The 25,352-nt window shown below is 42.8% G+C and overlaps 2 protein-coding genes across 2 annotated transcripts in view; both read left to right on the top strand.

The window, feature by feature from the left end:
• myt1b (myelin transcription factor 1b) overlaps positions 1-7,971 on the top strand; it is a gene marked incomplete at both ends in the record, with an annotated part of 12,921 nt that extends 4,950 nt beyond the window's left edge. The window contains 12 exons of the mRNA XM_080853937.1: positions 20-234; positions 682-872; positions 2,580-2,816; positions 3,179-3,336; positions 3,610-3,672; positions 4,142-4,210; positions 4,618-4,680; positions 5,977-6,198; positions 6,718-6,809; positions 7,049-7,152; positions 7,259-7,402; positions 7,828-7,971. Of these exons, the coding sequence (XP_080710063.1) occupies positions 20-234; positions 682-872; positions 2,580-2,816; positions 3,179-3,336; positions 3,610-3,672; positions 4,142-4,210; positions 4,618-4,680; positions 5,977-6,198; positions 6,718-6,809; positions 7,049-7,152; positions 7,259-7,402; positions 7,828-7,971 (1,702 nt within the window). The remainder of the gene's footprint in view (positions 1-19; positions 235-681; positions 873-2,579; positions 2,817-3,178; positions 3,337-3,609; positions 3,673-4,141; positions 4,211-4,617; positions 4,681-5,976; positions 6,199-6,717; positions 6,810-7,048; positions 7,153-7,258; positions 7,403-7,827) is intronic.
• A 9,872-nt stretch (positions 7,972-17,843) lies between these two features.
• On the top strand, positions 17,844-25,292 carry pcmtd2b (protein-L-isoaspartate (D-aspartate) O-methyltransferase domain containing 2b). Its single transcript, XM_080853809.1, has 6 exons — positions 17,844-18,842; positions 19,577-19,679; positions 19,932-20,103; positions 20,446-20,569; positions 22,876-23,148; positions 23,215-25,292. Exons 1-6 carry the CDS (start codon positions 18,470-18,472, stop codon positions 23,406-23,408), a joined length of 1,239 nt encoding a protein of 412 aa, XP_080709935.1. The 5' UTR covers positions 17,844-18,469; the 3' UTR covers positions 23,409-25,292.
• The last annotated feature ends 60 nt before the right edge of the window (positions 25,293-25,352 follow it).

The raw sequence follows: 25,352 nt of genomic DNA, 5'->3' as shown, positions 1-25,352 counted from the left end.
CATTGTGATCTCCCTGTAGGCCCATGTGTTTTGTGAAGCAGCTAGAGATGCCGCAGTATGGCAGCTACAACCCCAATATGATGTCCACCACGCCGCGCGCCAACCTGGCCAAGGAGCTGGAGAAGTACTCCAAGGTGTCCTTTGATTATGCAAGCTTTGATGCGCAGGTGTTTGGCAGACGCCTGCTCATTCCAAAGATGCACACCAGCGAAACCTCACCCAAAGCCTTCAAATGTGAGCTCCACTTACACACACACACATACACACACACACACACACACACAAACACACACTCAACCCAGCCACTTGAGCCTTTGAGCTACACACTGGCCAAGCACAATCCAATTTTCAAGCAAGACCTTAGATTATTCAATTTTAGTGTAATTTCAGATGGTTTGCTTTTATAAACAGGCGAATATCAGGCCTCTATCTATTCCTTTCCCCACTCACAAGCCGTCCTTCTTTGAGAGTGAAACACAGGAGGATGTTGACGGTGCTACATCAATCAGGAATCACAATGGCTTTACCCGTGAGAATTTTATTCTCAATCATTCTCTCTTCCCCTCTCTCTCTCTCTCCTTCCCTCCCCTACCTTCTCTCACTCTCTCACTCTCCCCTCTCATCTCTGCCTCCTCCTCCTCCTCCTCCTCCTCCTCTTCTCTCTACCTCTTCTTCCTACAGCCAAACTCTCCTTCCCAAGAGCTCCCTCTCCCAGCCTCGTTCTGCATGGCGGCTTCGGCAAGAGTGTCCCCCCCGCCTACGACTACTCCCACGACGCCGAGGCCGCTCACATGGCCGCCACCGCCATCCTTAACCTGTCCACGCGCTGCTGGGAGCAGCCAGAGAACCTCAGCACCAAACCCAACGACAAGGTAAGTCGCGCACTCACACCCGTCATGTTTGGCAGTTTTCTCACCGGCAACACACACAGGCGGAAACACATCATCACCAGGAAATTGTGTGGATGTAACTAGCAGCAGTAGACAAGGAGCTCATCTCCAGTCGAGAACAGTGCTGTCTGGCCGTTTGTGTAGAATCCCCACATGGAGGTATTTTTTTCCGCTGGGGAAGACGGGAATTTCAGCAGCTCAGCCTTACTGACACAAAGAGCAGCAGATGGAGGGGTTGTCCCCCTAGCAATGGAACACATTCACCTTGGGAGCAGCTTGATAGATGTCTGTCCTCACGCAACACAGCTGTGCTTGGATTTGAGCAAGCGGGGGGGGGGGGCGGGACTTCAAAGATGGTGCCGGGTAAGCCCTTAAAACTACAGTAAGGAGCTTGACTGAAGTTCTCACTGGAGGCCCAGAGCAAAGAAGGAAAAGGAGGATGCTGTATTTAGCTGTAGTTCTGAGTTGCTCTCATAGTAAGGTTGGTTGAGGCTCCGTATTTGCCTTGTTTAATTGATTAGATGACGCATGCTGTGAGAAAAAAAAGAAGCCTGTGAATCTCACTCATCAATGTGGGATGAGTTGGCAGGGGTTGCAAGAGTGAAGTGATGTTGAGGCAGGATTGCATCACCTCTCCTGTGCTTCTCATCCCTCTCTCTTCCCATTACGGAGAGGTGCAGAGAGACGTCTCTGTAGCCTGCTGGAGCAATGTGCTCTGTGCTGTGTCACTATATTGCTTGGGGTTCTCTATGGGTCTGAATGATGAAACGGCCACGGTTTCTGAGTGATGAATGCAGGTCAGGGCACTCTCTCACACGGACCCCTCCCCTTCCTCTCTGTCTTTTATATCCTCTATCTTCATTCATTTATTCATTCGTTCTCTTTCTCTCTATCCCTCTCTGTCATTTCTCACTTACACAATCTGTCATTTTTGCTCCTATTCTCTGTTGGAGTGGCCCTTTCTTCATTGTCCCCCTCGCTCTCTTTCAGCGGTCTCAGTCCTCCTCATTTGTTCTCTATCTCCTTCTTTTTCCATCTCTTTCTTTTTTCCACGCACTCTCTCACCCTCTTTCTCCATCCTCCCATAGGAAAGAGGAGGGGGATACTGTAATTGCACATGCTCTTTCCTCCGATATTGTGATTTTTTAAAAGCCTCTCCCTGAGCGCAAAAAGTGACTACTTCATCATTTTTCGATTTCCTGACATGTCTTTTTGTGAGGATAAAAAGGGAAGATTAATGGGCGGCGTGGCACAGAGGCACAACGCTAATCAGCCAGGGACTGTTCTGGGATCAGAGCCCAGCATGCTCTCCTCTCCTCTCCTGTCCTCTCCACTCTCCTCCCCTTTGCCTTTGCCTCTTTAGCAATCTATTTTGATGCCATGTTTTGCTTGCACCCAGGGACCATCTTCTCCACAATCTCATCTGTTACATTTTTAAATCTAGACATCCTGTTCTGTAATGTGTTACAATAAACTGTATCAGAATCACTGCATATTGCATAACATTACAAAGTGCAATTATACATAATGTATTATACACATACATTGCGTATCATATTCATGTGTGGATGGACATCATATGTTTATGTGTATGTGTGAATATTCACATTCATCATGAATTTACAGAACACAGTAGACATACATATGGTATTATAAATAAGGGTGACATATTGTATATCTATCTGGCAGACTATGGACATTGAGGTGGATGAGAATGGGACCCTGGACCTGAGCATGAAGAAGCCAGTGAAGTGTGAGGGCAGTCCCAGCGTGCGCTCGCCCGACCCCTCGTCCTCCTCCTCGTCCCACTATGGCCACAGTGGCATGACCTCGCCGCACTCTGCCCACGCCTACAAGCAGGAGGAGTGGGAGGGCCCGCTGGACTACACCAAGCCCAACCGCCAGCGTGAGGAGGAGATGGAGGAGGTCAGTGTGAAGGGGGTAAACCCCCACTACACCCCACCCCCACCCCGCTTCCCTCTTCCCCTCCTCCACCCCTCATTAATTCTGTCCTTTCTCTCTCGCTGTCCTCGCGGTGAAGGTTGTGCAATGCTAGCCTATTGTCCTACCACAGGACTGGCCCACAGGACTTTATTCTAAACACCTGAGTAGGTTTCTGAGGTGTGCCTAAAAATAGCTGGAGCCAAAACCACTGCTCTCCTATTGACTCCGGGGGAAGTGAATTTATGTCGTTTCTGAACCTCGTGAGCCCTGTTTCTGTGAGCTGTGTGTTTGGCCTTGTGCATTCTAATGCAAGGTTCTGTCGTGTCTCTATGTTTTTCCCACAGATGGAACACACCGCACAGTCGTTTGCCTCCTCCGACCAGGAGGACTGTGAGATGATGCAGGACTGCCTGGAGGACAGGAAGTACCCTGGAGAGGTCACAACCCCCAGCTTCAAAATCAAGTTCCAGCCACCCAAGGATGCCAAGAAGGAGTTGCTAGCGTAAGTAAAAGTAGTGATTCTTCTTTTTTTTTTGCCTGAGAATGTAAGCTACCGCATAATTTTGCAGACAGGCATCTGTTCTCAATGTCATCTGTTCTCAATATCAGATATTCTACAGTTTTGTCAGTGTGTGTGGTCAGTGTGTTATCATGTCAATCAAGTGTGCACTGTTACTTGCTGTGGAACAAGTTACTATGATTGAATTAACAACAACTCAACTTACGTAAGGTTGAGGCCTCCGTGGTTTAACTCTGTGACCTATTTCATCTGCAGGTGTCCCACCCCTGGATGTGATGGTAGCGGCCACATCACTGGAAACTATGCATCGCATCGCAGGTATGGCATCAGAAAGCAGGGTCATCGTAAGAGCATTGTGGGAAGGCTCATCCTTCCCTAAGCTCTCAAGCGCTACTCTTGGCTTTGTGCGACATCTACACTTTAGTTGTGCGAATCTGCTGAGGGTGCATTTGGATCCATGCTGAATAATTCATGTCTCTTGAAGTGTCCGATTACTAAGTGTTAAGTACACTTGAGAGTTGTCCTTTAATGATGGATAAGCGACTTTGCCAATAGCGCTTCAAAAGCCAATCAGTTTAAAACACACTCTTTATTTTCTGACTGTTTCCGTTCTCTGGCTGCTTGAAATCAAATTTTAAAAAATCATGATTTTTCTCTTTCGCTGCTTTCTTCTTCGCTGTGTGTTCTCTAATTGATCTGTCTTCTGCATCTTGCTCTCTCTCTCTCTCTCTCTCTCTTCTCCCTCTGTGTTTTTCTTCTACTTCCGTCTTTTCTTTCTTCCCTTTAGCCTATCTGGGTGTCCTCTTGCTGACAAGAGTCTGCGGTCCCTCATGGCAGCCCACACTCCTGAACTCAAGTATGTCTGCTCTCCTCTCCTCCTCTCTCTTCTCTCTCTCTCTCTCTCTCTCTCTTCCTTCCCCCTGGGCTGCTGCAGTCCCCAAAAGCTTCACACTGCACACTACACTGCCTTGGCTGTTTATCACTAAATCTACAGCAGTGTTGTTCTCCTCTATCTCTACCGTTTCCACTGAAGACTGCACATTCCCCAGACAGTCTCTTCTCCTGACAATCACACTATCAGACATGTGTATGAGAGTATCTACAGCTTGGGTTGACATCATACAATGGCTGAGCGATAACATTGACTTTATCCCTATTAGTATTTACCAGGTTGTTCTATAAAAACTTGAAATTCAAAAATGAAATGTACACCACACTCTGCTTAGAATGTCTTGTGCTGACCTGGTTATTTGGCTATCTCAGGTGCCCCACTCCTGGATGTGATGGTTCTGGTCATATCACTGGTAACTACTCCTCACACAGAAGGTACATCTCTTTGTTTGTCAACTTTCATAGCTCGCTGTAGACACACACACATACACACATGTTCATGCCATAGTGGACAGAGAAGCTTAGCGTTAGACAGTGGTAGCTTTAGATAGGCCCCATACACACACTGCCTCCCACACATGTACTGATACTTCTTGGTTGGTTGCTTAAGTTTTTTCTTTTCTTTTTATCGTTTGACACTTTAGAGTAGGGAACAAACTGAATGGATTAGTGTACACCCAGGCCCATGGGTGTAAATACCTGATATCTTCAACCTCTCCAGATAGAGTGTTCCTTACTCTGAGGCACTGGCGTTCCTGGAGATCTTTATTTTTTTTACGCGGGCTTCATGATTTCAGTCTTAAAGATAAATTGACTTCTACAAACTCCTATCTCTCTCTCTCTAGCATTCCATTGCAGTTTTTGTCTCGAGTTTTTATCAGCTTCATACTTTCTGTTTTCAGTTTGTCTGGTTGTCCTCGTGCCAAGAAAAGTGGAATAAAAACGACTCCTACCAAGGACGACAAGGAGGACTCCGAGCTCATAAAGTTCGTACCACATAGAAAGCCATGGCATTTTTCTTTATTGTATCATACGGTAAAGAACATTACATCGATTTGGTGTTAATGAATTTCAATATTCCTGTTCCTGTCAAAGGAAGAGGGCAGAGAGATGCCTTGATTCAACCCCTCTAGATGCTTCCCATACACAGCCTTCCCACATAACAGTCATGTTATGCAGTTCATTTTAGCTTAATGCAGCTTAGAGAATGTCAAAGAGAGCAACATTTCAGATGCTATCTGGAATGGATGTTAATTATGTCTTAAATGTCACTTGGGACACAAACACGTAGAGTAGTATTCTCAAGCTTCAGTGATTGTGCATGCATTTCTGTTGTGTGTCTGTGTCTGTGTGGTATTTCTTTTTCATTTTTCCGGAAATGCGCTAAACAGAAGTGTATTCTCTGGTCGGATATTACTTTGCTCGTAGGACGTTGCTTGAGTTATCTTTAGTGTCAGTTTTTGGATATGGCTGGAATCCAAAAGAGCCTTGGATTTCAGAACTCCCATAAGCATGTGGTGTGATTTTATTAGCGGAGCACAGGGTAGCGATAGCATGCTCACGAGGGCAAGGTAATACTTCTGACCAGATGTTTATCTTTATAGCGCTTTTTGTGTTTCCTAACCACTTGCAAATCCATTGCTCCCCCCTCTCTCTTCTTCCATCTCTCTCTCTATCCACCATCTTCATCTCACTATCCTATATCCCTCCCCACTTTACCTCCACCCTCAGATGCCCAGTGCCTGGCTGTGACAGCCTGGGTCACATCAGTGGGAAGTACGCCACCCACCGCAGTGCCTACGGCTGCCCGCTGGCCGCGCGCCGGCAGAAGGAGGGCATGCTGAACGGCACCCCCTTCTCCTGGAAAGCGTTCAAAACCGAGGGCCCCACCTGCCCCACCCCGGGCTGTGACGGCTCGGGCCATGCCAACGGCAGCTTCCTCACTCACCGCAGGTAACACTCACATTACACTGAAGTTACTGATGTCTGGGGAAAAAGCCTGTTTGGTCCTAAAGCAGGGCAAGGCCAAGTCAGGTTATGAACTATGGACTTTTGGAAGGAAATGCAACAATAAAACCGTAGAAATAAAAAAACAGGTAGGTAGCATTAGATTAGGTTGCTTAGAAACGTAATGACTTATTCAAGGAGATACAGAAAACACAGAGAGCATTTTATACAAACTTAGTGCGGTTACTTTACACATTGAAGATCATTCAGAAATCGATTCGTCATAGTAAAAAAGAAATACACTCTGGTATGGCGTGTGTGTGTTTGGAGTAAATCTACAACCAACCTGGTGCTTTGCCTAATGATACGGAAGCACAGCAGGGAAATATCAATTGAATTTCTTAGTGTTGGAAGGATTAAAGGGCTGTTTGAAGAGCAGAACAGAGAAAAGTGGGTCACAGGGTTTGAGTGCTTGGTGTGCTTTCCTCTCTTAATCTCACAACCCTCCTCTCTCCTCTCTCTCAGTCTGTCTGGTTGTCCCAGAGCCTCCCTCACCAAGAAGAAGACCCGCCTGCCTGAGGACGATTACCTCAGCACCAAGTTCAGAGCCAGTGATGGTAAAAGACTTTTGTTTTACTCTTGTGCTTGTCATTTGTTCAGTCTGGTTCTCAATGTGTTCACACTGTGTTTCCCCCTTCCCTTTAATGTCTCTCTCTCTATATAGATATACTGTATACCGTACATGTGAATATTCTAACTCTATATGTGTATTTTAGGTGTATGCTCTGTAATAATCATCTCTCCTACCTCACAGTAATTTTCACTTCATCACCTTCTCTTAATTATCTTTCTGTAGTCCTGGACAATGATGAAGATATCCAGCAGCTGAACAAAGAGATAAATGAGCTCAGCGAGTCCAACAATGAGATGGAGAATGACATGGTCAATCTCCAAACGCAGGTGTGTTCACGTGTGAGTGTGTGTCTTACTTATGCCAAAACATAAATAGCATAAACTAGTTTTAAACTAGTTGGAGCTTACATTTTGTGTGTGTGCTGTTTGCCAGATCTCGTCCATGGAAAAGAACTTGAGAAACATCGAGGAGGAGAACAAGCTGATCGAGGAGCAGAACGAGGCTCTGTTTATGGAGCTGTCCGGCCTTAGCCAGGCCCTTATCCGTAGCCTGGCCCACATACGCCTGCCCCACATGGTAAGATCTCTCAGTTCACCTTAGGCCCAGGCCTGCTGACAGTCTGTCTACACACAAAAAACAAACCCACGTATATAGATACACAAACACACAACCACACCCAATATGGCAGCCAGACACACATAGTTATGTACCTTATGTTTCTGTTCTTCTGATATACTTTTACACACACCACATACACACACACACACACACACACACACACACACACACACACACACACACACACACACACACATGCACACACACACACACACACTCACACACATACTCACACACTCACACACTCACACACACGCGCCCGCACGCAGGCTTGCATATCTATGTATATATATTACAGTGAGACCCACTGATACCCACAGCATCTTAACATATGAACACAGTGAGACATTAGCATAACTGTCTTTATGTATTCTGCACCACAGCGTGAGCCCATCACCGAGCAGAACTTCGACAGCTATGTCAACACACTGACTGACATGTACACCAACAAGGACTGCTACCAGAACCCAGAGAACAAGGCCCTGCTGGAAACCATCAACAAGGCTGTCAAAGGCATCAAGGTCTGAGAGGGACGTGCTACGGCGAGAACAAAAACAAGGAAAAAGCAAAGAAGTGTGGCTACAATATACATAATTGGAGTTCTGAATTGGGAAAAAAGGGGGCATTCAGGTTATTTTCAAACGGCGACTTAAACCCGTCATCCCAGGAGTGTTCTGTGACACAGTCAGTACATGGCGATGGTGAGAGTGAGGACCAAAATTGATAAAAGCTGCTGGCTTTGGAGAGTGAAGCATGAGCAGTACAGAACCAAATTGTTCAGTTTGATTCACGCAGCAGCGTGTTTTGAAGAGTACATCTTTTTATTTTTCAAGTGTTCCTTTTTTTTTTTTTGCATTTTTTTTTTTTTTTTTTTTTAACCCATCGTCAGGAGTGATGCTTGTTGTCTTCACTCATCAAACATGGTGGGCACCAGATCAGGAATGGACATGTGCAAGCGAGGAGGAGTTACTTGATGTCAGCAGTACCTGCCACCAGAAAGGCTAAAAGGTGCGGTGGTCCGAATGTGCATTAGGGAAGTAACTACTACAGGAAAAGTCAATCAGCTTGCAGCGAACTGTCAAGTTTCTTTGCCAGTGTACTTAGCAAATTGTTTGAAGGAAGTTAGTTCTGCAGATCGACCTCAACAGGCAGAACAACACCTGGTCATAGCCCTGGGATCCTATTCACTTCATCTCGCTGAAGTTACCGGGGAAACAGAGAGAGAGAGAGAGAGAGAGAGAGAGAGAGTAGGAGAGAATATGAAGAAAAAGGAAAGGTAAAAAAAGGAATAAAAGTGGGAGAGATGGTCCTCGTAAATGCACTGGAGGGAAGCTCATGCTGTCCACCTGAAGAGGAGTTCACACTAAAGCATATGACTTCCAGCCGCTTTAAGACCACTGTTTCCTAGTGCAGTTCCATTAACGCAGTCTTCACTTTTCCTGTGGGGGCAGACATGGTACTCTAGCACCCCACATCGCCTCTGTCCTTCAGGTTATTGTCCGTGATTAAAAGAAGAATAGTTTAGCTGCAGCCACTATATAACATGTTCCATCCAATGACTCCGGAAGGGGAGGCAGACCTTGTAAATACATTTCAGTTCCATTCAGTCATATCAATGCTATTTATGAACGTTAAACTGCACTTCATCATAGTTTATAGTGTAATTATTATTGGTATATAAATTATTTAAGATCTCTAAAAGGATCATATTGTAATTTATTTCTATTTTATTACTATTTTATTTTAATGTTGCCTATTTATTTTTTATTTTTATCTGTTTTTCCTATTTAAAATTCCTATTTAATAATGCAACGCAGCCCATAGTTTTTTTCTGAGGCCATGGAATATGAGATATCAATATTTAAAAGAATCTATATAATGACCAACCACGCATAATTATTTTGTATATCTTGTTTTCCTTTGAAGATAGTTTTTTAACATTTTTAAGTGCAAATATTTTTAACAGACAAATTTTGATAGTTTTATAAAGTTCTTTTTTCATCTTATTGTTTCTGCTTTCTGACACCCATAACTAATGGAAGATTCCAAATTGTATTTATTATTTATTTAATATTTAATAACTAATTAACTTTGATGTTGTACATTTTGTAATGTCTATGTGTTTGTGATGACTGGGTCTGAGTAGTCTTAAAACCTTGCTGACATTTAAATAAAGAAAAAAAAATCTATGGGGAAAAAGAGCATAAATAGTGTTTGATTACCTGGGGATCACTAGGCAGACCTACAGTTCTTCCTGGAATTCAAAAATTGGAAAACAAAAATAAATCGACAACAAAAATCAATATTTAGTGCTGCAGAGGCTCACCTTTGACCCAGTTAAAATGTCAGAAAAATATTGTTTTCCCAGCAGAAACCTAACTGGATAGAAAGAACTAAACAGTTCTTTAACATCCTCAAGCTCACCATTGCTGCCAAGATCGCCTCACCCAAAACTTAGAGTTAAATTGTACCATTCCTTGAGATTCGTTATACTCCCACCCTTCTTGAAGCGCCATCTTACCGATCTGTCAAACATGGCAGAGACAATAAAGAGCTAACCAAGAAAGCAACTCAACCCCCCTGAGGATGTTCCAGAGTCCTCAGGCAACTGATATCAGATGCGTATATACCCTTGTAGCCTTATTCTTCAGTTCCGTTGTTCACGCACAAAGTGCCACTAGCCCTCTTTCTTTATCATTCAACAGCTACCCTTGGGTCATATGACCATGGCATAGAGTCTTGATTGTTACAGATGCCTTTATACCGCCAAGATGGCCATAAATACACTATGTATACACACTGTATAAAAAAGATTACGCTCTATATATACAAAGATATAAAACATACATATATTTTTTCAGTGTAATTGTTAACTCTCTTGTTGTAGCTTCTCAGAAGAAGAAACAAAAAAAACAGTCCAAAAGCTGTGATAATAATTTTCAATAGGAGGCAATTTGCAAACCCACTAATGGCCCAGTCAACTGTGCTTTAAGGATATATGTGTACTTTGGTCAGTCAGATTTCTAAATTTAAAGAAGCCGGGATTGTTTGTATAGTTTCAAATCCCTGTTTTTGTCATCAGTCTACACAGGATGCAACTGTGTGTATTGTCATATCCCTTGTCATTTGGTCAGGTGATGACTAAATCTGTTATTGTGTGTTCCTTCTAATTGAGTGCACAAGCATGTGCATATGTTGTAGATGCAGTTCACAGTGCACAGCAAGTACTCCATGTTAGTAATACATGTACGTTATTAACATTGTACTGTGTTGTGAAATTACAATGGAAGAAACTGGATTTTTGTCTCAGATACTGATCTCAAGCATTATGTCAACAATGAAATATTAGAGAAAGGAAAAAAAAAACATGCTTTAACTGCAAGAAAAACCCATGTGGTTCCTCAGTTAGTTAGTGGCTTTGTGAAAAATGGTGTAGAGTTAGGTACAATGTAAGTCATAGTTTCTTGACCATAAAATAGGTCTCCTTTGTGCACTTTTTAGTGTTTCCAATGCCAGCAATGAACCTAGGATCCAAGGCAATGAAACAGACAGGATGTGCTAATATGACATCACTGGCCATGAATGATAAAATTGTGTATGTATGACCTGTATATTGTTGTTCAATGTAAGTTTTTTCGCTGTCTTAGATAGACAATGCTTTTTGCCTCAGGTTCTTTGGGGTTAGATTTAAGGGACATTCAGATGAACAACAAATGAGAATGTGCACACTGTGTATTTGAAACTTACCGACCACCACAACCCTCTAGCAGTCCAATAAAAAAACCACACACACACACACAAAACATTCATGCCTGCTCCGCAAATGTAAGCAGTGTGTGATTGGTATAAATTGGGAGTCCTGAATTTTAAGTTCAAAAGAAGGAACTCAAATGTGGTGACACACAGTGTCTCTCTCAAACTCAAAATCAGTCAGGTTCAGGTCTGTTATTTATTTTAAATTTTTTTGTCCTTCCTTGTTGTTTATTTGTCCTTCTCATGCAGGAAAATATGAGACAAGATTCAATTGAAGTCTTTTTTGTAGCATTCCCTAATCCATATATGCTGCCCCTTAATTGTTGTGCCATTTAGGAAGTTGATGACATTGCAGTCAATTCTTCCAATGAAAGCCTTTTGCCCTATGTAATTTGGAACCAAAAATAGGAACTGTTCGGAAGAATAACCCTTGATTATTTTGGTGATGCCAATACCCCATTCTTGTTAACAATTCTCCCCTTTTGACATTATATAAGCACCAAGCATCTAAAGCTGTACTGCATTATTGGACATGGCCACTATCTGCTGGCACAGAGAAACCTATAAGGCATGAATAAAACAATGCCTGATTGGATGCTTCAAAGGGGTTAGGTTTGGTGAAGATGAATCGCGAAGCAGACTGCTGGTGCTTTCATGATGTCATGTCACCACATGTTGTATTGATTCACTCAGAGTCTAAAGCTCTATGCAGCGTTTGCCACTGCTTCCTGTTTCTCTGTTGGTTGCTCACTATGACCCTACTGGCTCTATTTTTATTTCACTTAACAGGCTGACAATTGGGCTATGGGCATAGATTACTCCATGCCGTTGCACTATACTTGACTGGATCAAATGTATCCTTCCTCTGATGGCATATGTATTAACATAATGGATAAAACTTGTGTCTCTCTTTGGTCTGATTGGATGCACTATGTGGTATAGCTAAGCCTACAATGGGGATTCATCATGCTCTGCTTAATTAATGGAAATGTCTGGAAGTCTGTGGCCATGGATCTGATATGGTCTCTTCAGCAAGATTTAAAGGCACACCTAGGTGTCTATACTTGAGTGTCCTAAAATGCCAAAGCAGTGGCAAATGGACTATCTAGATATATAAATGGACGTTAGCCACTCATTTGAGTTTTATGAAGCATACACACACAAAACAGAAAAGAAGAAAGGCATGTCTCTGACAATAGTTTGTTCCATTAAGCTGATATAACCAAAATGGCCCTCATAGGTACTGTAGCTTATTGCTGTGTGATTCATCATGTGTGCCTTTCTCAGTCCACTCACAGCAGGAAAGGGTATGTTTACATTTGGGATCTAGGTTCATATCTCGCTCAGGATGGAGGCGGGGTGGGGTGGGGGGGGTGTCTTAGGGTCCTGGAGGGTTGGGGTGGAAGGGGGAATGGGAATTTTGCTCGACACCGGAAAAAAAAACAGATGAATGATGCCTGTCACTGTAGGCAGGTTCAAAAAACATGTCAGTCTTTAACCATTTAGACACTTTCGATTTGTTTCAGAGACATGAAACATTAATTTACAGAAAATGTTTTCAAGTGACACAAGAAAAAAAAACACAAAACTGTGATTTGATCTTGTTAATTCAGGTATTGCACAGCATGAGAAGCCAAGTGTCTGTGAAGGAAAGATTGAAATAAAAACGAGAAATACTAAACTGGATGCATATGTGCAAAGGGCATTACTGTGGCACCAGTGGGACTCTCTGTACAAATTTGTATTAAATAACAGTGTTATGGTTGTTGTATTAAAGAAAAAATGTTTAAAAAAAAAAGTTTGTGATGCCATTCACAGCCAAGGTCTGTCCAGCTAGAGCATTTTTACAGAGATGAGCTATTTTTACTGGTCATTTTCTAGGCATTGGTAACGCTCTCCTTTAGGAAAAAAAAATAAAATTGAATAGGTACTTCCAAAATAAAAGAGCACTTCCACAGTGATGGACTATATGGAGTTTATTGTTCATTTTTGTAGAGGGTGGTTGTTTCTTTGCTACTGTGCCATTTTGTAGAGCAGGATGGGCCTTGGCTGTGCGCATAATGAGGTATCTTTACATTTTTGTTTTTTTTAATTTATTCGCATTTTTGGAAGTGACTACAGTAGTTGGGTCTGAATTGTGACTGTGTTTGTGTACCTATGTACCCGTGTTGCAGTGTCAGTGTTAAACCAGGAACAGTGGTGTCTGTTATTGTGATGGGAGGGGGGCGGGGGGGTATAATTCCTTTTAATGTTATCTATCGAAAACATTAATAAAGAACAAATACCATTGATCCGCTGTGTCTGTTTTGTCTATTCAGTGTATGTGTGATGTGTGAAAGGGTGAAAAAAAGTGAATTCAGTGACCCCTCTATTTTATAGACTATTGTGGTTCAAATAATTAATGCTTGAGAGCTGACATCTAGTGGCCAAAAGAAGACATAACAGAAGCTGTAATAAATAGACCTGCAGATGGCAGGCAATTGAAACAGATCTGGCCCTATCAGGTCCAGAGTAAGCTATATCAAAGCAGTGAGCATAGTGGGTCAATCAGCCCACTCAATATTTGCAAACAAGTTAGCAGCCTTACATGGAGAAATTAAGCTGTCTGAGTTGGCTAAATAACACTGTCTTATTATCTTATAGCCAATAGGCAGATGCTACTGTATTTAATGTGCAATACTGACATGTTTTTGTTTTTTTGTAGTCATTTTGTTATTCGACATGTTCAACATTTTAACTTCAGCTAAGAAATTATTGTAGTGAGGAACTGAAATGTATAATAATTTGGTGTTTTATTAAGAGTATATTAATGCTGCAACCAGCTTTGAAACCACCCAGTGTGATCTGTGATCTTTGAACCTCCCCCCCACTAAAAACAGGCTTCGACCCCACAGTAAGTGAATAAAGACCTTGACATCCACTATTAACAGTGCACACTAAACCCAATATCATATGGCTCAGAACACAGAAGGACCACTTCAAGCCATGGAAAGGTCAAACCATTTCTCCAAAAAGGGGAAGCGGGAGGGCCACCCTTAGTTAGTGAGTAGGCTATTAGCTCGGATAGACTACTGGCAAAGTGACGCCAAAGTCTCCTTAACTCACATATTGTTCCTCTTAGGTTTTATCATCACATAGTGTCTTGTTAAGTTTTATTATAATAAGGCTTGCCTTATCTACACCCACAGTTTTCATGACATCGTCAACTTTCTAGAATTCACAGGTCTGCCCAAATATACCTGCTGTTTTTTTTTTTCATTGCCATTTTTAATCGTGATAAGTAATGTACCTCAGAGTGTTTGCAGAAGGGTAACAAGTGGACAAACACATTCTGATTAGAAGATACCAGTGCCAGCAGTGCCATTCCCAGCTTGTGAGCGGGGCAGCGGGCCCACACAATCCACAAGCAGGTGTTCAAATGGTGTGGATACAGCAGGAATAGGCTGTTAAGGTCACTGGTATCTTCTATTTGGGTTTACTTGTCATTTGACAGGTATAAGAAGACATCAAGACAACAGGCTGATCTATGGGCACATGTTGTGGTCAGTCTATTCAACTGATTCAATTTGTTACATTTTTATTCACAATGTAATATAATATTCACTGGATTGGAAAAAGGAACTGAGAAAGTATGTTACAGTCTAGCATCATCCACCCAACAACAGGTAAAAGGCCGGCTGAATTGCTTTTCAGCCAGAGATTCGAGGAAAGCTACCTGAACTGATTGAAGTGTACACGGATCAGGAAGTATGTGACCGTGAAACTGAGCAAAAGCTGTATGCAGACACACGCAGAAGAGCGCAGTAGTCAGAAGTCAGTGTCGGTGACACTGTACTCTTGAGACAAGACAAAACTGACAAGTTCTCCACCACATTCAACGCAACACCACACAAAATCCTCAGCAGGACCGGAAACAAAGTGGCAGTTGAATCGACCAACAGGACCTAATACACACAATTGTTACACATTTGGAGGTACAGGATGATGAGTTTGGGAAATACTTCTCTGAGGCTGAGTTGTAGCGCAAAGACAAGACATGGATACAATTCCCATTTAAAGATAGTGCAGCAGATGGCTCAAACTCAACAGTGACAGAGGAAGATAAGCTCATTGAAATATCCACTGACGGCACACACAGGAACACATACGACACAAGACCACTCATCCAATACTGGATTTCTTGCAAGAAAGACTTCCCTCAATTGACAGCGAAATTGATGAGGAGCCTTTTACCTTTTGCAACTACATATCTTTGGGAAAGGTGATTTTCCTCTCTTGTCTACCTGAAGAGCAAATACAGGTCAAGACTGCAGCCTGAGGCTGATATGGCACTCTGCCTCACAACCTCCATCTGCACTAGAATAGACAAGCTTTGTGCCACTTACCAGGGTCAGGTCTCTCAGTAGGTATGAGATATTTATCCATACTTAAGCTTCTCAAGCTACTCAATTACTAGCTACCAAGGAGTCCTTGGGCTGAAGACCCCTGCTATAAATACAGGCCTATCTGTCCACACCCACATGCCTAATAACCCTATGTGCAGCACCAAAGTAGAATGTTTTTGCTAATGCAGCAGTTTGATTTATGAGTTTCGTTGCTGGTTTCCTGGTAGAAGTGGTTTGATAACTTTAACTTTTAGACCTACGTTTTATTATTTGGTTATTTGCCAGATGCCGTGTAGCTTGTTTGTATGCAAGATATGTGGGTATACAATGGATGAATACAATAATTTACTCAAGGTCTCAAGGGATATTGGCTAGTTCACACTTCTGCCAGAAGGGACTAGTGTTCTGAAATCTTGGCTTCTGCCCGGTGACACACATTTTGGCGTATTCGTGCGTGCTACGTCAGTGCGTCAGCTGGCTAGTGTTTACATCCAGGATTGCAGCCAGAGAAGCAGCAGAGTATTTCCGAAGAAAACCTTGAAAACACTGCCAATAAATCCACTGAGGGATATACCGGCTTATTGCATGAAACAGCAAAGAAACTCTATACTTACACGGTAAAAAATAATTTAGGCAATTCATGTTAAATATATATCAAAGTGTTTCGGTTTGCGACTCTTTTGTCTTAGATAACCAGATAGCTAGCTAGCTATGACTTTAAACGTGGCTGGTCTCTACGTTGTGGTTTTCTGTTTGGTGTTGGTGTCGTTTGAAAAAGCACGCATCACGTTTCTTACACTGTTGGAAAGATGACAGTATTCTCGCTGCTAACATGTTTGAACAGTCTTGCTCATACCTGTGTGTTTATTGTTGTTATGCTAACGTTAACGTTACTGGGTTAGCGAAGTAGGTTAACATAACACTACCGTTAAACAGATATCCGCCACTAAAATGTAATCTGAACGCTCGTGTTGTTGTTTTGGACTGACAACATTACCTACGGCGCATTTTACTTACTTAATGTTCTGACACGCACATTTTAGTATGTATCTGTGCTGCAAAAGGCTTAGTTTTTCATTGTATGTATTTTTCATAAAAGGAAGCATCTTACTCGACCGGGTACGACAGCGTCACTCAGTGGATGATGGTGCAGTAACTTTTGGAAATTCATGAAATGCAGACTTTTGTAATCTGTTTATATCAATACACAATCTCAGTAACGCCAGCCAAGTGTTGACCGATAGGCAGCAATTTACTGGAAAGGCCAATGGAGCGCGCCCCAAGACTAGAGAATCTCAGTGCCATATGGGCAGTCAACCCTCTGAAATTGCAGTCGAGAACACAAGACTCTCGATAAGCAACACGGACTATAAAAGACAACAGGTAGTTGCGACAAGTTGTGAACGCGATTGTTGGTGTTTTATGACTCCTTTGCCAATTGTCTCCCTTTGATGTTCCTTAGTTTACATTTCAAATGTTTTTTGGAAGCGGCCAACCTATATCAATCCTGCCAAATATTCAGACTAATCATGCCATTCGTCTTTTGCCCGTGTAGGTGTAGAAAGTGTGGAACAGCTGTGTGTCACTTTTACACTTGGCATTGTTTGACTCAGAAATAGATTAAATTGAATGCCCGTCAACACAAGGTCGTGTGGTTGTATTGGACTACTGTGACCAATCAAATTTAGATTTAGCCAACCCTGGGATTCAAATAGCATTTGTCAGCACATAATCAGTTGCCTCTTAAGATGGATGAAAAACACAGTCACCGAGGCAGGGGAAAGATACTTAGCCCTGAACTTGGAGGGGGTTTCTCCTCATCTGTCTCATGCGCTCTTCGTCTCCTAACTGCACTTTCATGTCTACTGTTTTTTCCTCCCTCCCATTCTCCTTTCTCACGTCTCATGTGCTCTCTCTCCCCCCTGCTCTTCTTCATTGTGGTCACAATAGGCCCAGCCTGAGCTGGAACTTCAAAAGTAGGCCCAAAATGCATTGGGCAGGCATGATAGATCTATTTAACAATAACCACAAGCATGATATTGGCAGACTACAGTGGTACTTAGTATCGCACACTTCAATGTAGTACCATATAGCCTATTGTTATTATTATTATATAATAATATATTATATTATGTTGCTGTTGTTGTTATTGTTTTTGCATTCACATGAATGCAAGTGAAAAATAATTTGAGTTTGATGGGCCATTTGACAATCCTACTGAGATTTTCAGATCATTGCATTATTTTTCTTGTTTCATTTATGTATTCATTTTTTAATTTACAGGCATACAGTCTCTCTAAAGATACAGCCCACTAGTCCTTGCTGATAATGGTATACCCTAGAAGTCTATTGTTGAAAGGTGATTTTGGATGTATTCAAAGGCTTGTACACTGGAAAGTACAGACTTATTTGTAATGCGTCACGAACATTGCTTAACTACTAGTAGCCTATCAGTGGGGTTGTTTTGTAACAAGTTACAACAATTTTAACTGAACGTGTACCCTAGCCTATAATTTGACATCCTTCTAACCGCTTCAATCTCCTCCTCGACAGTAGCGTTACTCTCCGCCAACTCAATCATCTCAGATACTAGACACTTGTGGACACAGATGCCCAAAAAGCATGTATATATCAGAAAATATGTATATATCTTATTTCTTCTCTTACAGCAGCATTCTCTGATGAGCCATGTCATGTAAATATACAGAAATCTGCATGAAAAAGTGTTACAATGTCAAAAATATAAGATTTATATGGGCTTTCCCGCTATAGACCTTTGTAAAAAAAATGATTTGAATATGATTTTTTTTGCCTGCTAGAACACAGTATTCTCTGTTTTGTTCTCTACTGTCAGTGCAAGAACAGTCAGCAACTGGCAGCCTGTTTCATGAGTTTCCCCATTTCATTCCACACCACCCAGGTCCACCGCAGCGTCCCTCACTCTTTTGTCACAATGGGGGGAGCGGTGAGTGCAGGGGAGGACAACGACGAACTGATCGACAACCTGAAGGAGGCGCACTACATCCGCTCGGACCTGGTGGAGCGCGCCTTCCGAGCCATCGACCGCGCCGACTACTACCTGGAGGAGTACCGCGACAATGCCTACAAGGACCTGGCTTGGAGACACGGGAACATCCACCTCTCTGCGCCCTGTATCTACTCGGAGGTGATGGAGGCCCTGGACCTGCAGCCGGGCCTGTCCTTCCTCAACCTGGGCAGCGGCACTGGCTACTTGAGCACCATGGTGGGCCTCATACTGGGTGAGTGTGTCCTGCAGAAGCCAAGCAAGTTGGGGAACAGGATCCAGATTCAAAGATCTTGCAGTTGCAATTTCAAGCCTGTTTGTTTGTTTGTGTCTGTTTGTCACTGTTTGGGGTGAGCATGACTTGCTTGTTCTCTGAGGTGTGTCTTAATGGGTTTTGATGAATTAGGCATGCCTGGTCATGCACAGTGAGGTGCAGAAGAGAGTCTGTGTGTGGGATGAAATGCTATTTGTAAGTGAGATCTCTGTCTTCGGATCCAAAGGTGGGGATTGGGGAAAGGTGACACCCACAAAGCAAACCACACGCTCTCAAAAACGTCCACCTTACTTTGGATTGGGAGCTTTGGATAAAATCTTCTGATAAAAATTAGATTTATTTTACACTGATGGCTCCTGTGTATACGTCTTGGAAGAGCACAAAGCCCTATCATGTGTTCACCCTTTAAACATTCAAGGGTTCTCACTGGTGTTGGTTTGAGGTGCTTCACCTGATCATTTCTTGGCCGGGGTACAGGTGACTTCAGGTAGCCTTCCAGTGGCTCCTGCTACATGACTCTGGTATAGAGCGCATCAGTGAGGTGACCTCAGATCATGTTCCTGAAGAACTCAAGTCACCCCAGTGCTTCAACAAGACTAGCGCTGTAGATCCCATCTAAGCATGAAACTAATGTATGATTTGGACACATTTCAAACCCTAATGTTTGGTGTTCTGATCGACTTCTTCTACTTAAGGACCGTTTGGAGTGAATCATGGAGTTGAGCTGCATGCAGATGTGATAGAGTATGCCTACCAGAAACTGGACCTCTTCATTAAAACCAGTGACAGCTTTGACAAGTGAGTCCACTTTCCCCCCCCCCCTCTTTTCAGTGCCTCTACCTGAACTGCTTCCAGTTAATAATCAATAGACAAATGGGTATGAATCCGGTTTGCGTCTTATGCTCTTTGCCGTGATTGTGTTAGCATTCTAGCACTGAAAATAGATATGCCAGAAATAGCTCATGTGTGTGTTCTGCAGTGTGTGTTAGTCATAAGGATGTTAGTCATGTCGGTGTGTGTGTGTGTGTGTGTGTGTGTGTGTGGCTGCAGGTTTGAGTTCTGCGAGCCTGTATTTGTGGCGGGCAACTGCCTGGAGATCCCCCCAGACAGCAGACAGTATGATCGGGTGTACTGTGGAGCAGGGGTCCAGCGCGAGCACGAGAACTACATGAAGAACCTGCTGAAGGTGGGGGGCGTCCTGGTGCTGCCCCTGGAGGAAAAGGTGAGTCCTGCAGCACCATCGCAGGGACAGTCTCTACAGCTACTCGAGAAATGGCTGTATTGGCATTGAAGTAGTTCTTCAGTATATACACACTCTATGTACAGTATAGACATAGTATATACATGTACTAGAAATATATAGAAAAGATGTGGGAAATTTTAGAGGTTTATTTATTGTCTCCTATCTGGTTGGAACTACCCTTCTCAACCAGGAATAACCGATTCAGAACGTGACTCTTAACTCACTAGGTCAGGTTGACTTGTCCTTGTAGGCCGCTTTCTCTGAATTGGAATCGACCCATCCGTCACAAACCGACCTAAGAGCTGACGTGTTCTTTTACAGCTGACCAAGATCACCCGCACAGGCCAAAATTCCTGGGAGACCAAAAAGATTATTGCCGTGTCCTTTGCACCACTGGTGCAGCCAAGACAAGATACCAATGGCAAAACCAGGATTGTGCCACTACGTGAGTCCCCACTATGTGACCAGAGCTAATTTCCAAAGCTACAAATAGACACTTTTGAATAGTGATGTAATGACTTGGCATGAGGTCAGCGGGAACATTGGGAATGTAATAGAGCAATGCAGGGTTTGGGGGGTGTGTAACACCCACCAACGTAATAACTTCCCACCAACGTAATAACCCTGCCAACGTAATAAAAAAGTGTGCATTTTAGACGTAATAGCCCGGCCAACGTAATCATTTCCTGCCAACGTAATAATTCTTGCCTCCTGCCAACGTAATACACAGCTTCCTGCCAACGTAATAAGTATTACATTGGCAGGAAATGATTACGTTGGTGGGAAGTGTAACACCCACCAACGTAATAACTTCCCACCAACGTAATAACCCTGCCAACGTAATAAAAAAGTGTGCATTTTAGACGTAATAGCCCGGCCAACGTAATAATTTCCTGCCAACGTAATAATTCTTGCCTCCTGCCAACGTAATTCACATTTTCCTGCCAACTTAATAAGTATTACATTGGCAGGAAATTATTACGTTGGTGGGAAGTGTAACACCCACCAATGTAATAACTTCCCACCAACGTAATAACCCTGCCAACATAATAAAAACGTGTGCATTTCAGATGTAATAGCTTGACCAAGCTTGAGAAGTCTTACATTTTGTTACATTTTGTCCCACCAATGTAATACATTTGATCATTTGCTTAATAGATTCCACTGGGCAGTAAGCTCTTATTTGTATTGAAGACTTTGTTCCCAATGACATTCTCATCTCTTGTCTGACACATTTAATTATACAGTTTTGAACAATAATACAAAGAAATAGTGATGGCAACAAAGTTAACTTAGATGGCAACAAAGTCTACATGCAAATGCGACCCTAATTCAGGGCCCTGTTTCTCGACAGGTTAGTTGCTAACTAAGTTAGCAACTTACTTGGCTGCAATGCAATGTCCCATTGGCAACTTACTAAGTTGCTACTTAGTTAGCAACTAACCTGTCGAGAAACAGGGCCAAGTTAATGAATAAAAGTATTTTGATTCGTTTGTGCGTCGTTTGTGCACGATTGTGCAGGCAAAATGAGCGTTTGTGCACAAACCGTCTTTAAGATATTTAACTTTTAGGACTTAACATAAATAAAATGACAAAACCAAACAAAGTGACATACAAATGGTTTGTGCACAAACGTTAATTTTACCCACACACACATGCACAAACAATTCCAAGCATTTTTGAGTCATTTGGATGTTGACGGGGTGCTGCGTCACCTACTTCCAAAAAATTAAAAGTTAAATTATATAAAAACGGTTTGTGCACAAACGTTAATTTTGCCTGCACAATCGTGCACAAACGAAGGACAAACGATTCCAACCATTTTCGAGTCATTTGGATGTTGAGGGGGTGCTGAGTAGCCTATGGTCAATTAAGGTCACAAAGTTAAATAGGCTATCTTAAAGACGGTTTGTGCACAAACGCTCATTTTGCCTGCACAATCGAAGGCCTACCAGAAAACAGTGGAAAAGAGGCATATATCTGTATGGTTAAATGTGTCAGATAAGAGATGAGAATCCTGACATGTCTTTGCCCCTTCAATACAAATAAAAAATTACTACCCAGTGGAATCTATTAAGCAAATGATCAAATGTATTACATTGGTGGGACAAAATGTAACAAAATATAAGACTTCTCAAGCTTGGCTGGACCATAACATCTGAAATGCACACTTTTTTTTATAACGTTGGCAGGATTTTTACGTTGGTGGGAAGTTATTACGTTGGTGGGTGTTACACTTCCCACCAACGTAATAATTTCCTGCCAACGTAATAAGTATTACGCTGGCAGGAAGCTGTGTATTACGTTGGCAGGAGGCAAGAATTATTACGTTGGCAGGAAATTATTACGTTGGCCGGGCTATTACGTCTGAAATGCACACTTTTTTATTACGTTGGCAGGGTTATTACGTTGGTGGGAAGTTATTACGTTGGTGGGTGTTACAGGGGTGTGGCTTGTTCCACGAGTTTATCAGCATAATCTGGTGGCTTACATTTTATGACAATTTACCAATGGCCTCAGATTAAAACCTCTCTCATTTGAAATGGTTCAGGTGTGTGATGTTCAGAGACCTTGACACACAAATCCACATGTTGGGTGGTTTACAGGGAATTGAAGATGGCCTCTATGTAGAACTGGATACTATACTTGCTCAACCATTTGATGGATATCGTATGACGTCCTTGAGGGGCGATATTTAATGATCTCTGTTTATTCTCCCTGTGCTTATCTCCTCTCCTCTGTTCCCCTCAGCAATGTTTGAGGTGCGGTCGCTGCAGGACCTGGCCCGCCTGGCCATCCGGCACACACTCAGGGCCACGTCGGGGGCGCCCGAGGGCCGCAGCAAGGGCCGTGTGTCGTTTCCGGGGGCCCGCGCCATGCACCGCTACGGGCCACGCTTCAAGCGCCGGCGCCTGCACCGTCGGCGTGTGGACTCGCTCATCCTGCGCGACTCAGCCATCCCGTCGCTCGTCGAGCTGAGGGCACACGGGGCACCGAGGGAGAGCGAGGATGGAGAGGAAGAGGGCGAGGAGGAGGAAGAGGAGGGGCGGGGGAGAGGAGGAAGAGGCGACAGCGGACGGCGGGGGAAAGGCGTTAGGGGGGAGGAGGAGCAGGAGGACGAGGAGGAGCAGGCAGCCCGAGACGAGGGGGATGAGGACGAGGAGGAGAAAGGCAAGGGCGAGCCCCAGGGCGAAGCGCCTGTCAACATCCTGCGTGAGAGGATTCTGGGATTGCCCCTGCCCGAGCCGTTGAAGATGTACCTCCTGTACTACCGCGAGAAGTGAGGGTGTGGAAGAATGAGAAGAGATTGCGGCTCTCCATTCCTCCTTCCCACCCTCTGTACTTCCCATCCTCTTGTCTGTCTCTCTTGACCTAAGGAGTGCATTTTACAAGCAGAGAGAAGGCTTCTGGTGAATGGCCGACAGATGTCACTCATCATATCAGACTGAGTATGAGTGCTAATTAAGATTGGTGACACTATTGTCTCAGCCTCCTGGTGTGAATACCTAAGCCCATTTTACCCATCGATTTATACATTTGGTGAGAAAGTTTGGTTTTGCCAAGCAGATCAGGTTAACAGGGCCTGCTCTTTTTTGATTTGTTTTTTTTATTTGTTATTATTATTATTATTATAATTTTGAGCTGGCATACATTGCAAAGACTGTACTGACATGAGGCCAGAAGGGAACAAGCATATGGCTTTTCCAGAGGAGCTCCAGTATGTGGTGATGTGGTGTTTCCTTTTGGCGGTCTTTGAACAGGTTGCTTAAGCACTAGTGCACAAAGCTGAATTAATTTTGATGTTTGTATAAGCTGATGTGGCAGATGGGACTTGTGTTGTAAATTCCTGAAATGTGTCTTTGTTTTTGGGGCCTAAAAGCCTGCTGAGCCCCTTGGTTCCTGATCTCCCACCACTCCGGTTTTCATTCTGTCATGCAAGGATCTTCATGTACCTGACCTGACCTGCCCCCGTCGTCATCTTTACATTTGTTGCAGTGGTTCAATATAAAGCTGTCGGCATTTTACTGACAGTGTTTCCAAGTGATTTTTACTGATGGGTTTTTATCATTTCCGTAGAAACCTTCTGTTAGAAGCAGTGTAGTATAATGTCTCAATTAATAATTTGTCATATGCATTAAGTGTAAATGTAACACTGAAAAATCGATCTGCTCGTGTTGGGGGTTTGTTTTATGTTGTTGTGCTCACCACTGTATTTGAATTTCTGTAGTGGTTATTCCTAAGATGAGGCTCACAGGGTTCAAGTGTCTATATAACTACCAGCATGGGGCACACAGGAGAGGGGGAAAAGACTAAAGGCTTGTCAGATATGATTGCAGGAAATTGTGTTAGATTGGTCAATATATTTTTCTTTTCTATGAATGATTTATCTTTCCTTGCTGAACCAGGTTTACACTTTTGTGATTCATCTGGGGTGGAGTGTTCATATTCCTGTGTGCAGCCAATGAGGTGAGGTTTGGGGGGAGCACAGCAAAGACTGGATTTTTTCACGCAGCCTACTTTATTATCCAAATCCGAACGCATATTTTTTCCAGAACAAATTATTTCAATTTCTGCTGCTGTTAATGATGAGAATGGCTTGAATTTTTGTAGTTTCTAGTTCTTAGATCTCTGAAAGACCCTTTTTGTTTTTTTTATTGTTTTGCATTGTTCTTCCCCAAAAAGCATAAGGCAGGGAGACGATTATCCTACAGCTCAAATACCCATGGGACTTTCTAAGTGCCTTATGAGCATATACATTATTGAATACATATATTAATAAATAATTCAGAAAAAGAATAAATGTCACATCTTTCAATTATGAAAAATAACAATATGTGGTCATCTAAGTTTTTATGTTGATGTGATGACGGTACTATGTCAAAAACATTGATAGATTATATGGTCTCCTAATAGGAAGGGGGAGAGAAAAGCGATGTACAAAGGATTGGCCTTTCGGCCAGAATGACCCTTCTATGGGGAGATCTTGTTTTCTTTTTTTTCTCTGAACCATTCCCTTTTCTTTCTCTGGTTGTCATTTCTGAAAGATTTTCATTTCTTTACATTTACTATATTAGATGAATGTAGAGGTTGTGATCTTTGCATAATGCTGTAATGCTGTTTATGGTGTTCAAAGATTCTGTTGGAAGTTCATCCGCACTGCTGGTGGTCTTCAATAAAAAAAAAAAAGTAATATATGCAAATGATTGGTTTGTATTACTGCTGTGACT

The sequence above is a fragment of the Sprattus sprattus genome, assembly GCF_963457725.1.
Source record: "Sprattus sprattus genome assembly, chromosome: 16".
Classification (NCBI taxonomy): Eukaryota; Metazoa; Chordata; class Actinopteri; order Clupeiformes; family Clupeidae; genus Sprattus; species Sprattus sprattus.
The sequence above is the reverse complement of the archived record's forward strand: the minus strand, read 5'-3'. Positions and strand labels throughout refer to the sequence as shown.